We start from the raw sequence: 15150 nt of genomic DNA, 5'->3' as shown, positions 1-15150 counted from the left end.
TCAAAAACATCCAATAAATATACCCAAGCAACGCTGGGACTTCCATCTAGTAATAGTATAGTACCAAGAATTATCCAAAACATTTCTTTATTTGAATTAAAATGTCATGTCATTTAATGTGAAATAATAGCTGAAATTATTTATCTCTCTAAATATTAGATTAGATATTATGCATTCATTTGTAACTTGAAGTTCCTCCTATGAGAGGATGTTAAGACTTAAGTCGCAATGTTTAATAATATTGGAAAAGTATTAAATATCTCTTTTTTAAATTATTAAAAGTTTCTTTAAGAATATTGCAAAATCTCTATAATAAACTTACTATATAAGTTTCTTTTCTAATAATTTTTTGAAAATTGTTGGGGTTTAATATTTAACTATATCTATGGGGAATAAAATTAAGAGTAAACCAACGACATTTTTTCACCCAAATAATGACTTAATGACATTTTTCCTCATACTAACTTTTTAAATACCATGTTATTATCCAAATTTATATTCTATTTTCGATTCCGATATCATTGTGGCCCCACACCATTCCCATTCTCTTCTCCGAACATCACTCACCAAAACCATTCAAATCTTACTTTCGCTAACTCCGTCAATCGCTGGCAATCAAGCGATTAGGGTTTGCGTAACCGTCCCTCCCAAGTCAAATTCCAATCAATCCCAATCACTAAAATCCAACGTTCCACCACTAAAATGCTCATCAGCCTTCTTTCTTCAAAAGCCCTAACAGTCTAGACTGATTTTGCTCTATGTTTGTCGTTGGAATATAAATTTTAATAATAAAATAATATTTTAAAAGTATGTGAGTGAAAAAAGTCGCTAACTCTAAAATTAACCTTGGAGTCCTCTTATTTTTTATAATTTAAGTAAGAATAATTTTAGACATATAAAGAGTTTATACAAAGTTTTGTATTCAAAGTGAAGTGGCAATAATTTAGCTTTTTATATTAATTCACTCAATCATTTATGGAAATGTGCCTATATTAATTTATTTCGAAATCTATAAATATTATTCCTTCTAAATAAATGGTTTACCACGAAATCATCTATTTATTTTAATAAATAAACAAAATGTAAATCTTAAATGATCAAGTGAAAATAACCAACAACAAAAAATTCACAAAAAATCTGAGAAACAGAGAGATCTAAAAGGCAATCAGTGAAGTAGATTCTCAGTAATTTTCTTCTTCTTCTTTTTACTTTTTGTAAAAAAAGAAAAAAAGAAAAAAGAAGTTCGAACTGAACTGAAATGTCTCTGTTGCTATCATCAACATCTCCTCTTCGTCTTTCAACTTCCAACGGTCATCTCCATCTCTCTCCTCCTCCATCTGCCACGTGTCCTTCATTCCCTATACGACGCCGTTGCAACTCTCAGTCAACTCTTGCCATCACCTTCCACAGCAGAAACGAAGCTCTTCGCTGTTGCTGCTCTTCCTCTTCCATGCCGCTTGAAATCTCCACGTCATCTTCTCAGGTTAAAAGTTAGTTCCCTCTCTAAATTAAAATTGAAGGTAAAGAATTACAAAGAATAGCGATTCGGAGAAGAAGATTTTGATAGGTCACCTGTAACGTAAAACTGGAATGCTACATATTACGAACCAATCGCTTCGTACCGATACGATTTCTGTACAGTAGGTGCACCTGAAAAGGATTATTGGTTTTGATTGTAATGATTTTGAGATCAATGTTTTATTTTTATTTTTTATTTTATTTTTATTTTAGCATTTTTGAAATTAAAATTGCTTGAACTGTCAAAGCAATTAAAGGAAATACTTAAGACATTTCATATAAATGCTTTCCGCTTAATTCTGAATAGAAGTAGAATTTAGGGATTCAAAAACTGCTTTGAATGGTAAAATACTTAGTTGTTTCAATTTTTTGTTTTTTGATCGTTTGGCTAAATAAAAAATCACTTTAAAGGTTGGCTCAATGAAAGAACGTTGAGTTTTCTGGTGAAACACTTTTAAGGCGTATTTGCAGAAAAAAAAATTAATTAAGAAAAGCACTTGAAAGTGTTTTAAAAAGAATCATTTGATGATTAGTGCTTTTTCAGAGAATGCGTTTACTTGAATGTGTTTTTGCATAAGCACTCTTGAAAGAAACTGTAGTGTAGAATTAATGGAATGGGACTCATGTAGGAAGAAAAATTGTTTGATTTCTTATATATCAATGATGTGTAAATCTTTGGCATGAACTGATTTCTAATTCTTTTAATAGGATAATCAGATGCAGGATTGCTTGTTTTCCTCAAGAGCATACTGGGTTAGTGAAACTATAATCGCCTGGAATGTGGATGGCCCAGATGAGTACTGCTATTTGTATGCTAGTAAATCAGCTACTTTATCGGTTGCATATGATGGGATTAAAGGTTTTCACTCTCTTATTAACTATGACCTCTCATTTATGCTACAGATGTTTTATTTTTGTCAAATAGAATGATTGTAACTAAACCTTGACGAGGTTTACTTGGTTATAGGTGAGGATGTTAGAATTAAGCTTCAAGAGGACAGCGGTGGGCTTCCGGCAAATGTAATACCTTAAGTTTTTAGCAGACTCTTCTGTAATTTCTATATGTTTTGAAGGATTAATGATGTTTAAAATTTTGTTTTTCCAAACTTAATGTTCTTAGGTGATTGAAAAGTTTCCTAATATTCGAGACTATAGAGCTTTTAAAGTGCCTCCTACTATAGATGCTAAATCGCTCATCAAGTGTCAGTTAGCAGTTACTACTTTCAGTTGTAAGTATTTTTCTTTTTCTCTTTCATCTCTATAACAGTTTAGAAAAGATAAAGGCTCATGAATTATAGGAGTAAATGATTGGTGTATAACAGTAGGTGGTGACAGAGAATTTCTTAGGAATTCCAAGGTTATTGTATACAATATATTTTTTCATTCTAGGAACATGTTGTAATGAGAAGTAGAACCAACTTAAACTGTATCTTTTGAAATGAGAAATAACCTATGTAGGTGAAAGAGCCCTGAGTTTCTTTTTGCTCTAGGAACATGTTGTAATGAGAAATTGAACCAACTTTAACTGTATCTTTTGAAATGAGAAATAACCTATGTAGGTGAAAGAGCCCTGAGTTTCTTTGATGTTATTGATTTCCGTAACATTTTAATTTCAATCTTTAAATCCTGTTAATATATTGATGAGTTTTCTTCACTTTATACAGCTGATGGGAAATGTAGTGATGCTACTGGTTTACAGTTACCTGGTATCCTGGATGACCTATTCTCATATGATGGTCCTCTTGGTGCTCTTTATTCAGAAGAAACTGTCTCACTTTACCTTTGGGCACCTACAGCGCAAGTAAATATATCTCAAAATAAGTGTTTATTGTTTAGTTCATGCATTCTCAAGCCTTTTCCATTCCCCGAATCATTTTTGTGATGTTTTCTTTCCAATTTTTGTTGTTATAATAGTTAGTACGTGCTTGCATCTATCGGGATCCATTAGATGAAAATACCCTAGAGATTGTCCAGCTCAAGGAGATTGATGGCATTTGGAGTATTAAAGGACCAAAAAGCTGGGAAGGTTGTTATTATGTCTATGAAGTATCTGTCTTCCATCCAAGCACATTGCATGTTGAAAAATGCTATGCAAACGATCCATATGCTAGAGGGTATGCTGACTTTCTCAGTTAGCTAATATTTCTCTGAAATTAGCTAAGGTGTTTTCACATTCTAAAGTTAGATAGTATTCTACCATGATACAAATTGTGTGTCTAATGCATATGTGTGTGAGTTCTTTTTCATAAAAAAACTGCATGTGTATGAGGATTTTCAACAATGTTTACTCTTCTCACTGTTTCCTTGTTGAAGCAGGCTCTCATCAGATGGCAGACGAACATTGTTGGTCAACCTTGATTCTGATTCTTTAAAACCGGAAGGATGGGATAAATTAGCAAATGAGAAACCTGATATAGCTTCTTTCTCTGACATAAGTATTTATGAGTTGCATGTACGAGACTTCAGGTGAAAATTTATACTTAATTTTCTTTATATCTTCTATTTAATTCTTTAAGCATTTGAGAAATTTTTTAGGTAGCACATTTTTATATCTTTCCTAGACAGTTTCCAAATTGTTTTCAGAGTTCACGATTGAGGAAGAGGCCTATAGTCCAGACTCCAGATTTTAAATTTTAAAGTTACCAAACTCTGTGGAGCTTGCATTTGTCCCAACTTGAAATTTGTGAATTGGGGCCTTGCTGTTGATGTGTTAGTCTCACTCTGAGACTAGTATGATTTCTTAACTCAAAAATTTCTGAAAGACATGAATTTAAGTTTATGTACTGAAAACAAGTTTGCTGGATTCTATCACTTATTTTGGCATTCTTTAGATTCTGTTAGTTTGTGTTCCTTATGATATTCTTTTTGGCAGTGTCAACGACCATACTGTGCAACCTGACTTTCGTGGCGGTTATTTAGCTTTTACTGCACAGGTAGTTCTATTCTTGTGGCCCTTTCAAAAGAAGAAGATAATAAGATTTTTTTTAGCTGTCTATACCACAAATCTTTGAAGGAATATCCTTCATGTGCTTCAACATAGAACCCTAAACATTAAGCCCTAAACAATTTAGGAACAAATATTATTTATTTGTCTTGGTTTCTGTTTTCTTGGCGACATACATTATTTTATTGTATTGTTATTATTTTTGAGTTTTTTAATTGATCTTCTTGATTGATGTAACAAAAATGAAAGGAAAAAAATTCTCTAGTTGGAACATTTTACTTTATGAAGATGCTCAATTACTCTTCAATTGTTTGTTGTACAATCTATATTATTATTTTGAGTGAAATTTTACTTTTTGTTATACAAGCTTCTACAGTGGTGTAATTTTCCTAAAGTTTCTTTGATGAGATTATTAAGAGATAGCTCTAAGTATTCTCAACAGCAGAAGACTTTATGGTCTTTGCCAACTTTAATATCAGTTCTACAATCTACTTTCCACTACATTAGTTGGACCCTAAAAGTTAAAGTAAATATGAAATTTTGGAAGGAACTATATTCCACATTAATTATATTTTTCATCTGTAGGGAAGAAAACAATTCTTTGATGGTCTATAACTGAACAGTTATTTTATGCTACTTGAAGGACTCAGCAGGTGTACTTCATCTAAAGAAATTATCAAATGCTGGTATTACTCATGTCCATCTGCTTCCAACCTTCCAATTCGCTGGCGTTGATGACGAGAAAGAGAAATGGAAGAATGTGGGTAAGAATAATTTTTACTTTAACCTCTGATAATCCAAATTTCTGATTTCTTTTGAGTTCTGGGAATTCATGTCTCATCTTTTTGGCATCGTTCATATATGTGACATCAAGTTTTTTGCAGATACTGAGGTGCTGGAAAAGTTACCACCTGATTCACCTGAGCAACAATCACAAATAACAGCCATTCAAGATGACGATGCATATAACTGGGGGTAAGCTCCTGAATCTGACTTGTTGAATGGTCCAGATTTGTTGTCTTATGTATGTTTACATTACTTTCTTTTTCCTTTTAAGGTACAATCCTGTTCTCTGGGGGGTTCCTAAAGGAAGCTATGCTAGTAACCCAAGAGGTTGTCGCCGTACAATGGAGTTCAGAAAGATGGTTCAGGTCTAAATTAAAATTAACGTTTTTCTTTGTATGACTGGCCCATTTTTTGATTTGGATCACGGATTTATGGGTCTTATTAATGGATACTGTCAACAAAATGAATGCATCACCTTTTTTGTTTACCTGCAGGCTCTTAACCAAATTGGCCTTCGTGTTGTGTTGGATGTTGTCTACAATCATTTACATGGAAATGGGCCTTTGGATGAGAATTCTGTCCTTGATAAGGTCATTTTTTATGATTGATTTTCTATTACCTATGCTACTTCTATTGTAGTTTGATTCATAGTTGTAAGATTATCACCATATAAATAATTGCAGTCTGACCAATAGTTATAATCTACTAAACTATGACATAAAAAAATTCCTGATAGATTGTGCCAGGTTACTATCTGAGAAGGAATACTGATGGTTTTATCGAGAACAGTACATGTGTAAACAACACTGCTAGCGAGCATTATATGGTTGAGCGCTTGATCCTTGATGATCTTTTGTCTTGGGCAGTTAATTATAAGGTGATAACATTTACAACATTCTATGGTTTTCTTATTCCATTATGCAGACTCTCATGCATGTGTATTAACTGAAAGCTACTCTTTCCTTTCTGTAAATAAAGAGAAGTACTTTTGTAATTAGTCAATAGATTTGGCTTAAGACAGTTTACAATATGTGGCTGATGCTTTTAGTATCTTAACTGGTGGCTTTTTAAATCACTGATAGTTGATCTTATTATGTTTTTCTCAGGTTGATGGGTTCCGATTTGACCTTATGGGTCATATAATGAAAAGAACAATGGTATATGGCTCTCTTTTACTATTAATTTTTGAGATTTCCCTTAAAAAAGTATTTAGAAGCCCAGTGCTGTTTGTGAGTCTCAAAAGAAGCATCTGAGTTGAAATGCTACATGCATATATTCTGGTTTTTTTTTGTTAGCCCTTCATTGGTAAATATTTATTGTTATTACACCACATACTTTGAGGTCAAGTCTTTGTCTGCAATGTCTTCCCCTAATTGATGCTGGATTTTGATATGATGATATGGGCAAAAAGTTGGCATGATTTGGATTTGTTGTTCTGAACCATGAATCACTTGTTTTCAGGTGAAAGCAAAAAAGGCACTTCATAGCCTAACAAAAGAAATGCATGGAGTGGATGGGTCAAGTATCTATATGTGAGTAGAGAGTTATGGTACTTCCCAAGTTTTTACTAGGCCACGGAGTTGTTATTTTACATTTTTTATATTTATTCTTCCTGGTACATATATTCACAGCATAATTCCTAAGAAAAAAAAAAAAAACTCCTCTTTCTAGATATGGTGAAGGATGGGACTTTGGGGAAGTTGCAAAAAATGGACGTGGCATAAATGCCTCTCAGTTCAACATATGTGGGACTGGAATCGGGAGGTACTCTTTCTTTGTTGAGTTTATGTTTACTAGCATATATTGATTTCTTAAGAGGGGGGATTACCTGTAGAATTCATCTATCCGTTCCATCAACATCGTGTGGTTGACTCGTTGACAAGCGAGAACATTCTCTCAGCTTCTGTTGCTTTTTTATCTGGTTTCTCCCGATATGCAACATCTTTCCTTTCAGGAAAAGACAAAAATATGTAGAATTTGTTTTAGATTTGATGCCTTAATGGTTAAAATGGCTTGCTATTCATATAGAACGAGACCATGTGTCCATCTTATCTTTATCTACTATCTTTGCTAGTCATATAGAAATTTTATACTTTATTAATTATTTTAAGTTTGGCTTTTATGAGTAATTTCAAACTTTAAATCAGCTTTAATGATCGAATTCGAGATGCAATGCTTGGTGGATCTCCATTTGGCCATCCTCTTCAGCAGGGATTCGTTACTGGTTTATTGCTGCAGGTATTCAAATTTTTGTTTTGGAGGAAGCATTAAACTTTTCATTATAGTGTCTTGTTGTGTTATACATTTTGAATGTAAATTTGCTGTAATCACAAAGTGACTGTGTTAACCACTAAAACTAACTTCTTGTCAATGACATATAAAGTACAATAAACGCCATCAGTTCTTAGCACTCAATGAGTTACGCTTATTCTGCTTTTGTCAAAACAGAAAAAACTTTTTATGCTGCACTTTTCTGTTGACATGATCTGCTGAAAGAGTTTCACCAATTACATTTTGTCTTCCTGGTATGACTTTATTGCTATGCTGTTATTACAGAACATATACTTATGTACTTAAAAAGAGAGCTTTGGTAATAGGATTTTCGTCTCTAATCAGTTATCAACCAAATGTCAGGTTCTCTTTGTATTTTTTGGTTCATTTCTGATATTGTTTTTCCATATTCAGTTGTAATCTTCCAAATGCATCTCTCCTTTTCTTACTTCTGCTCTAATAATTATACTGCTGAAAATTGTCATTACAGCCCTCACCTGGAAACAAATGATAATTTCATGTATTATTTTTGTAAGACAAAGCAACAGCACCCTATATTAGCAGTTAACTGTTCTTAGTATTTAGGAATAAAGTTGCTAAACTTACTTCCTACTATGTATTTTTTTAATCCTCTCTGGGTAAACAGAAGCTATGCGTATGCATTTGCTGGTTGGCTATTGTTAGTTGTTACTATACTTCTAGTTAGTGTAATCGTTTATTCTTCTTATGCAGCCCAATGGTCATGACCATGGCACAGTAGCAAATCAAGAACAAATGCTTGCTGCAGCGAAGGACCACATCCAGGTTTCTCTTCTTGATGCATTTCCATATTTTGACAGTGTCAAGTAAATAATTTCAAAGTCAGATACTGTTATGGTGACATGACCTCCCTAGATTGTTTACATGATATAAATTCAAATGCTTGAAGAGGAAAAATTGAGAGTAATACTTTCAATCAAAGAACAATCCACGTCTTCCGAGTTTCGTGAGGTATGATTCTTGGATATACAACTAAATGAAATAATTTCACACTCAGGTTGGGTTGGCTGCAAACTTGAGGGATTTTGTGCTAACTAATTCTGATGGGAAAGAGGTATCTTGTACTGTCACTTAGAAAAAGTTTGATTTTCTCTCTGTTTATAGAATTGTACTTATCTAGAATTGGTTACTTAAATAGTTATTTTCATTAATATAGTTGTGGACCTTGTGGTCTTAGACATCTTAGCCCGTTGAGGACCAGGTTGCAACTTGCAAAACTAACTAATGTAGGATTGTTTGCTTATTAGTTAGTTTAAGCCAGAAGATATAAAGCTTGATTGATGTTTATTATGATGCTTTTGTTAGGTTAAAGGATCTGAAATTTTAACTTATGGTGGAATACCTGTTGCTTATACATTGTGCCCCACAGAGACAGTAAGAGAATGCTATGATTATCTTTCTCATGATTTTACATTCTTGCTTTTCAATTTTATGTGCTCTTCATTATGCTTATAACTATGATCCTTAAGGACCATTTTCTCTTGGATAAGTCTATTGAAAAATGTTTTCAATATTTGCATTTTTCAATTTCAATTTTCTATTTTTCTCAACAGTACAGCCTAACAAATATATACACACACTACAATTACATATATACCTTTGGCTACATATATACATAGTTTCCAACACTCCCCCTCAAGCTGGAGCATATATCTATCATGCCCAGCTTGTTACAAATATAGGTTACCCTTTTACCAACTAGAAACTTCGTAAAGATGTCAGCTAGTTGTTCCCCTGTTTTAAAATGATTAGTAGTAATTAGCTTTTGTTCAAGTTTCTCTTGCACAAAGTGACAATCCACTTCTATATGCTTAGTCCGCTCTTGAAAGACTAGATTGTTTGCTATATATATGGTTGCTTGGTTGTCACACCACAAGTCCATAGTCCCTGGATCACTAAACCCAATTTCTCTAAGAAGATGTCTTGTCCATATAAGCTCACAAGTAACTTGTGCCATAGCTCGATACTCGAACTCTGCACTTGTCTAGCTACAACCGGTTGTTTCTTACTTTTCCAAGAGATAAGATTTCCTCCAACAAAAACACAAAACCCAATCACAGACCGTCAATCCACAGAGGATCCTGCGCAATCTGCATCTGTAAATCCTTCTACCTTATTATGACCATGATCACTGTAAAGAATCCCACGTCCAGGGGCTCCTTTTAGATACTTCAAAATATGAAGGATCGCATCCGAATGAGATGTCCCAGGAGATGACATAAATTGACTCACCACACTCTCTAAAAAAACAATATCTTGACGGGTATTGTAAGGTAGTTCAACTTTCCAACTATCTGTTTGTATTTCTTTGGATCACTAAACATCTCTCCATCCTCAACATTCAATCTCACATTAGGAACCATATGAGTGTCACAAGGCTTAGCCTCAATTAGGCCTATTCCGGTCAACAAATCTAACACATACTTGCATTAAGAGAGGAAAATCTCTTTCTTACTCCGAGAAACCTCGACTCCCAGAAAATACCTTAAAGTGCCCAAATCTTTTGTGTGAAATTTGGAAGGCAAAAAGTTTTTTAAACTCTGAACGCCAACATCATCACTGCCAGTGTCACAAGGCTTAGCCTCAATTAGGCCCATTCCGGTCAATAAATCTAACACATACTTGCGTTGAGAGAGGAAAATCCCTTTCTTACTCCGAGAAACCTCGACTCCAAGAAAATACCTTAAAGTGCCCAAATCTTTTGTGTGAAATTTAAAAGGCAAAAAGTTTTTTAAACTTTGAATGCCAACATTTCACTGCCAGTGATTACAATATCATCAACACAAACAACCAAAAGAATGATGCCAGAACTAGATTGTTTATAGAAGATAGAATGATCATAAGCACTTCTATGTAAACCAAACTGAGTCACCACTTTGCTAAACTTCCCAAACCAAGCCCGTGGAGATTGTTTTAAGCCATATAAAGATTTCTTCAGTTTGCATACCTTTCCTGTCTCCCCTTGAGCAACAAACCTCGGAGGTTGCTCCATGTAAACCTCTTCAAGAAGATCAACATGTAAAAAGACATTTTTTACGTCAAGTTGGTGAAGAGGCCAACTATATGAAGCTGCAAGTTAGATGAATAGCCGGATAGAGGTCATTTTAGCCACTGGGGAGAATGTCTCGGAGTAATCAATACCATATGTCTGGGCATAACCCTTGGCAACCAACCGAGCTTTCAACCGAGCCATAGACCTATCAGGATTAGCCTTCACTGTGAAAACCCATTTGCACCCAATGACCTTTTTATTTTCATGTAAATCCATTAAAACCCATTTATCATTATGCTCTAGAGCCAACATCTCTTCTTCCATAGCCCTTCGCCACCCATCATGAGTAATTGCTTCAGACACAGAGCTAGGAACAGACACAGAGTCCAAAGAGGCAATAAAAGACTTGGAAGACAAAGACAAAGAGTGATAGGAAACAAATGAGGAGATAGGATAGGTACAAGAGCGCTTACCTTTACCAAGAGCAATGGGAAGATCAAGGTCAGAAGTAGGAGGAGCCATATATGAGGGCGAGGTAGTCGATAGAGGTAGTGGATTAGATGCTGATGCAGGTGCCTCATGGTGTTGGTGAACCCTGCGAGAGTATACCTGGGTGATTAGAGGATGAGATGGTAGAGGACTATGATGGGTAATGTTGTAAACAAGAAAATTATCAGGGGGTGCTTCAAGAGAGGTAGATGGAATGGAGGACTCAACATATGGAGTGGTTTCAAAAAAGGAAACATCAGTTGAGACAAGGTACTTACTTAGGACAAGAGAAAAGCAACGATAACCCTTCTGATATCGGGAATAACCCAAGAATATGCACTTGAGAGATCTAGGTTCTAATTTGGAGACATGAGGTCTAACATCTTGAACAAAGCACGTGCACCCAAACACTTTAGGAGGAAGAGAGAATAAAGGCTGAGATGGAAAAAAGGATGGAGTATGGGATTTGACCACCCAAAACAAAGGAAGACATGCGATTGATCAAGTGACATGCAGTAGAGACAACATCTGTCCAAAATTCTGTAGAGACTTTCATGTGAAAAATGAGAGTACGAGCGACTTCTAATAAACGATGATTTTTGCGTTCAAAAACCCAATTTTCTGGAGGTGTATATACACATGATGATTGATGAATAATACCTCTAGTAGACAAAAAAGAGGAGAAAGGTGCATGGATGTATTCTTTGGCATTATCACTTCTGAAAATTTTAATAGATGAAGTAAATTGATTTTGTATTTCAACATAAAATGTACAAAATATGGAGAATAATTCAGAACGATTTTTCATAAAGTACAACCAAGTCACACGTGAAAAATCATCCACCAAAAATTACAAAGTATCGATATCAAGACTTAGAAAAAATAGGGCAAGAACCCCAAACATCAGAGTGCTATGACTCTTTTGTTTATCCTAGGGCTATAAGACACTCGTTGGTGTTTCCCAAACTGACACGCCTCACACTCAAGGTGTGACGTTGACCTTACATTAGGACACAACTTTTTCAAAATGGGAGGGGAAGGATGACCAAGGCGACCATGTAATATGGATAGAGTTGAATCACTAGTACACGCAACAAGTTAAGGGACTGGAGTGGAGACATCATCGAACATATACAAGCCACCTGATACAAGACCCCTACCAATAATTTGCCTCGTCCCAAGATCCTAAAATATACAATGAGTAGGAAAAAACTAAACACCACAGTTGAATGCATTAGTAATTTGACTAACAGATAATAGGTTAAAGGGAAAATGAGGAAGGCACAAAACAGAGGAGAGAGACATAGATTTGGTGAGATGGGCGATACCACATCCAATAATAGGTGCAGTAGACCTGTTAGCTAAGGTAACAGAAGACAAATCAGAAGAAGGTGAAAATGAGGAGAGAATACTTGTATCGCTCATCATATGGTGAGCAGGGGTGTTCAAAATCGTTTGGAGGGAAAACCGGTTTTTCGATTAATCATTCTTTTAAAGCGGTTAATCGATTTTGAACCGGTTTTCCCTTTTTTTTTTTATAAAACTTATTTTTTTTTAATTTTTTCCTAAATTAAATTGTAAATATAAACAATACATATCAAAATAAAATTAAATATTTATACATATCCATTGACCACTACTAACAATACATTAAAAATTGATACAAATAAAAGTCTGAAATGAAATTCTTTTTTTATTTAATATATATATATATATGTTAAACAGGTTCAAAAAACCGGTTTCGGTTAACCGTTTTTTATTTTTTCCTAAACCGGAATCCGGTTTTTTGAATTTTTCGAACCGCAATCGAACCGTTTTTTCGGTTCAGTTTTTACATTTTCTTTTAACACCCCTAATGGTGAGTAGCACCAGAATCAATGATCCAATTACTATTAGAAGTGAACAAATAGGCTGTAGGATTACTTAACTGGGTTAATGTAGTGGTAGTCGATGGGATGGATGACTGGGAGCTAGAATGCTGAGTGAGGCGAGCATATTTAGCTGCAGAGATAGAAACCTGTGATGGGGATGGTAAGAGACCATCTTGGGTTGCAACATGAGCAAACTTATGAGTGTCTTGCATATTCGGGGGCTTCCTATGGAGCTTCTAACAATTCTTCTTTACATGACCCTCAGCACCACAGTGATAGCAAGTACGAGGGCCATTACCACGATTGTTCCCAATATCACAACTTGCCCCTTTGTTGCCTTTGTCATCACTAGGCTTCATGCTAGCTAAGGCCGCATGATCTACATTAGGATCCTTAAGGATTTCTTTGTCCTTAGAAACTCCTCGATCTTCCCCCTTACTAACTCTGAGAAGTCGAGCAAAGACATCTGTAAGAAAGGGAAGTGTCTCGTCGGTAATAAGCTGTGTACGAGCTATTTCGTATTCTGGTCTCAACCCAGCCAGAAAACATTGCACGACCACTTGTTCTTCTTGTGTTTGCATCATCTTCACATCAGTAGGGACAGGAAACATAGCCCTTTTTTCTTCAAAAGCTTGTTTTCTCTTTGTATAATATTCGAGCAATGTCTTCTCTTGCATATTTGCCCGGTAGATCTTCAATAACAATTCATGGGCATGAGACAAGTCTTGTTTACCAGCATACAAGAACTCTAGATACTCCCATAACTCTTTGACGATATCACAATGACTAGTCACATCATCTGCAGACGAAGTGAGAGTGTTCTGAAACTGATTGAAGAGCTTATCATCTTCCATGAGCCATTTTTTTAGAGTTTTACTATCACTTTTTGTTTCCTTAGGTGGATCCTCGATTAAATGGTCTCCCATGTCAATGTTGGACACATATCGTCGGATAATCTGTTTCCATTGAATACAATTCATTTTTCCCAATAACTTTCGATAAGTTATTTTGGTGGAGGAAGTGACAATTTTAGTCACCATCTTCTTACCGTCCTCTGCCGTATTGTCTAGCAATTGACAGGGTGAAATAACTCCTAACTCCACAGAATCACAACCTCAAAACCAAACGACCCAAGCACACAAATGCACCCCAATCTCAAACAACCAGAAAGAAACCAGCCACTTTCTTGTAAAAGGAATAATTGGGAACAACAGAGAAGAGAGAAACCAGAGGAGAGATTACTGGCCACTGGAAAGAGCAAAGAAATCACGTTGTCGAAGGAAGCAAAGGGATTGCGTCGTCGGAAAGTCGAGATGAATAGAGAGAAACCAAGGGAGAAATCGCCGGAATGAGCAGAAGAAAGGGACAAGTTAACTGGAATAGAACCAGCATTCGTCGGAAAGGGAGAGGCCGAGAGCAGAAGTTGTCAGAAAGGGAGAAACCAAGAACAGATGTCGCCGAAGATAATAGAGGAGGTCGAGGGTTCGTCGGACAGATTCAGATGTCGCCGGAGAGAGAGAAACCATGAACAGAAGGTTCGCCGGCCGCTGGAAAACAGAAACGTAGAAACGAGTTTTAGGGTTTAGTCCCACTCTGATACCATGTTTTCAATATTTGCATTTTTCAATTTCTATTTTCTATTTTTCTCAACAGTACAACCTAACAAATATATACACACACTACAATTACATATATACCCTTGACTACATGTATACATAGTTTTCAACAAGAAACAACTAGTCATTCAAACTACACTAGCAGGCATCATAGAGATTTCCAAACTTTGAGATTTCAATTCGTTTGAAAAGAGAGAAGTCATGTTTGTCAGTGTTGCTGTTGACATCTTGTTTTATCTCAAACTAGGTTGTTGGTGGTAGTTTTAAATTACTAGGATTTTTTTTCTCTTATGTCACGCACTAGAGCAGTACTTAAGCTCTGATTAGGAGTTATATCTTGCAGAAGTTTCTCAACTCTAAATCATCTATTAATCTCTCTGTTAACTCCTGCCAAAGTTTCCCATTAATTTCTGTCTTTTTAGTACTTCCATCATCTTTTGAATGAGGTACTGGCATCAATATCAGTTTTTCTGACCACATCAATATTTGGGAACTGATCTTTGTTATGTACATGATTTGCTATAATCATTTCATTGACATCTTTGATTTCTTTCCAGGTTAATTATGTTTCTGCACATGACAATGAAACCCTGTTTGACATTGTGAGTCTTAAGGTATGTTCAG

General features: G+C 35.3%; 1 protein-coding gene across 1 annotated transcript in view; it reads left to right on the top strand.

Moving 5' to 3' along the window:
* The first annotated feature begins 1253 nt into the window (after nucleotides 1-1253).
* The window catches only part of LOC116122784 (pullulanase 1, chloroplastic), a 20031-nt gene continuing 6134 nt past the window's right edge, over nucleotides 1254-15150 (top strand). The window contains exons 1-21 of the mRNA XM_031408601.1: nucleotides 1254-1483; nucleotides 2227-2377; nucleotides 2486-2538; nucleotides 2639-2747; nucleotides 3183-3319; nucleotides 3433-3632; nucleotides 3835-3984; nucleotides 4391-4451; nucleotides 5106-5226; nucleotides 5347-5437; nucleotides 5520-5613; nucleotides 5743-5838; nucleotides 5985-6125; nucleotides 6355-6405; nucleotides 6710-6780; nucleotides 6920-7012; nucleotides 7396-7486; nucleotides 8252-8323; nucleotides 8556-8612; nucleotides 8864-8932; nucleotides 15084-15144. Of these exons, the coding sequence (XP_031264461.1) occupies nucleotides 1259-1483; nucleotides 2227-2377; nucleotides 2486-2538; nucleotides 2639-2747; nucleotides 3183-3319; nucleotides 3433-3632; nucleotides 3835-3984; nucleotides 4391-4451; nucleotides 5106-5226; nucleotides 5347-5437; nucleotides 5520-5613; nucleotides 5743-5838; nucleotides 5985-6125; nucleotides 6355-6405; nucleotides 6710-6780; nucleotides 6920-7012; nucleotides 7396-7486; nucleotides 8252-8323; nucleotides 8556-8612; nucleotides 8864-8932; nucleotides 15084-15144 (2194 nt within the window). The 5' untranslated portion in view covers nucleotides 1254-1258. The remainder of the gene's footprint in view (nucleotides 1484-2226; nucleotides 2378-2485; nucleotides 2539-2638; nucleotides 2748-3182; nucleotides 3320-3432; nucleotides 3633-3834; nucleotides 3985-4390; nucleotides 4452-5105; nucleotides 5227-5346; nucleotides 5438-5519; nucleotides 5614-5742; nucleotides 5839-5984; nucleotides 6126-6354; nucleotides 6406-6709; nucleotides 6781-6919; nucleotides 7013-7395; nucleotides 7487-8251; nucleotides 8324-8555; nucleotides 8613-8863; nucleotides 8933-15083; nucleotides 15145-15150) is intronic.

The sequence above is a fragment of the Pistacia vera genome, unplaced genomic scaffold (assembly GCF_008641045.1).
Source record: "Pistacia vera cultivar Batoury unplaced genomic scaffold, PisVer_v2 Contig1025, whole genome shotgun sequence".
In the NCBI taxonomy this organism is placed as follows: domain Eukaryota; kingdom Viridiplantae; phylum Streptophyta; class Magnoliopsida; order Sapindales; family Anacardiaceae; genus Pistacia; species Pistacia vera.
Note: the sequence above shows the minus strand (reverse complement) of the source record. Positions and strands in the feature narration are given on the sequence as shown.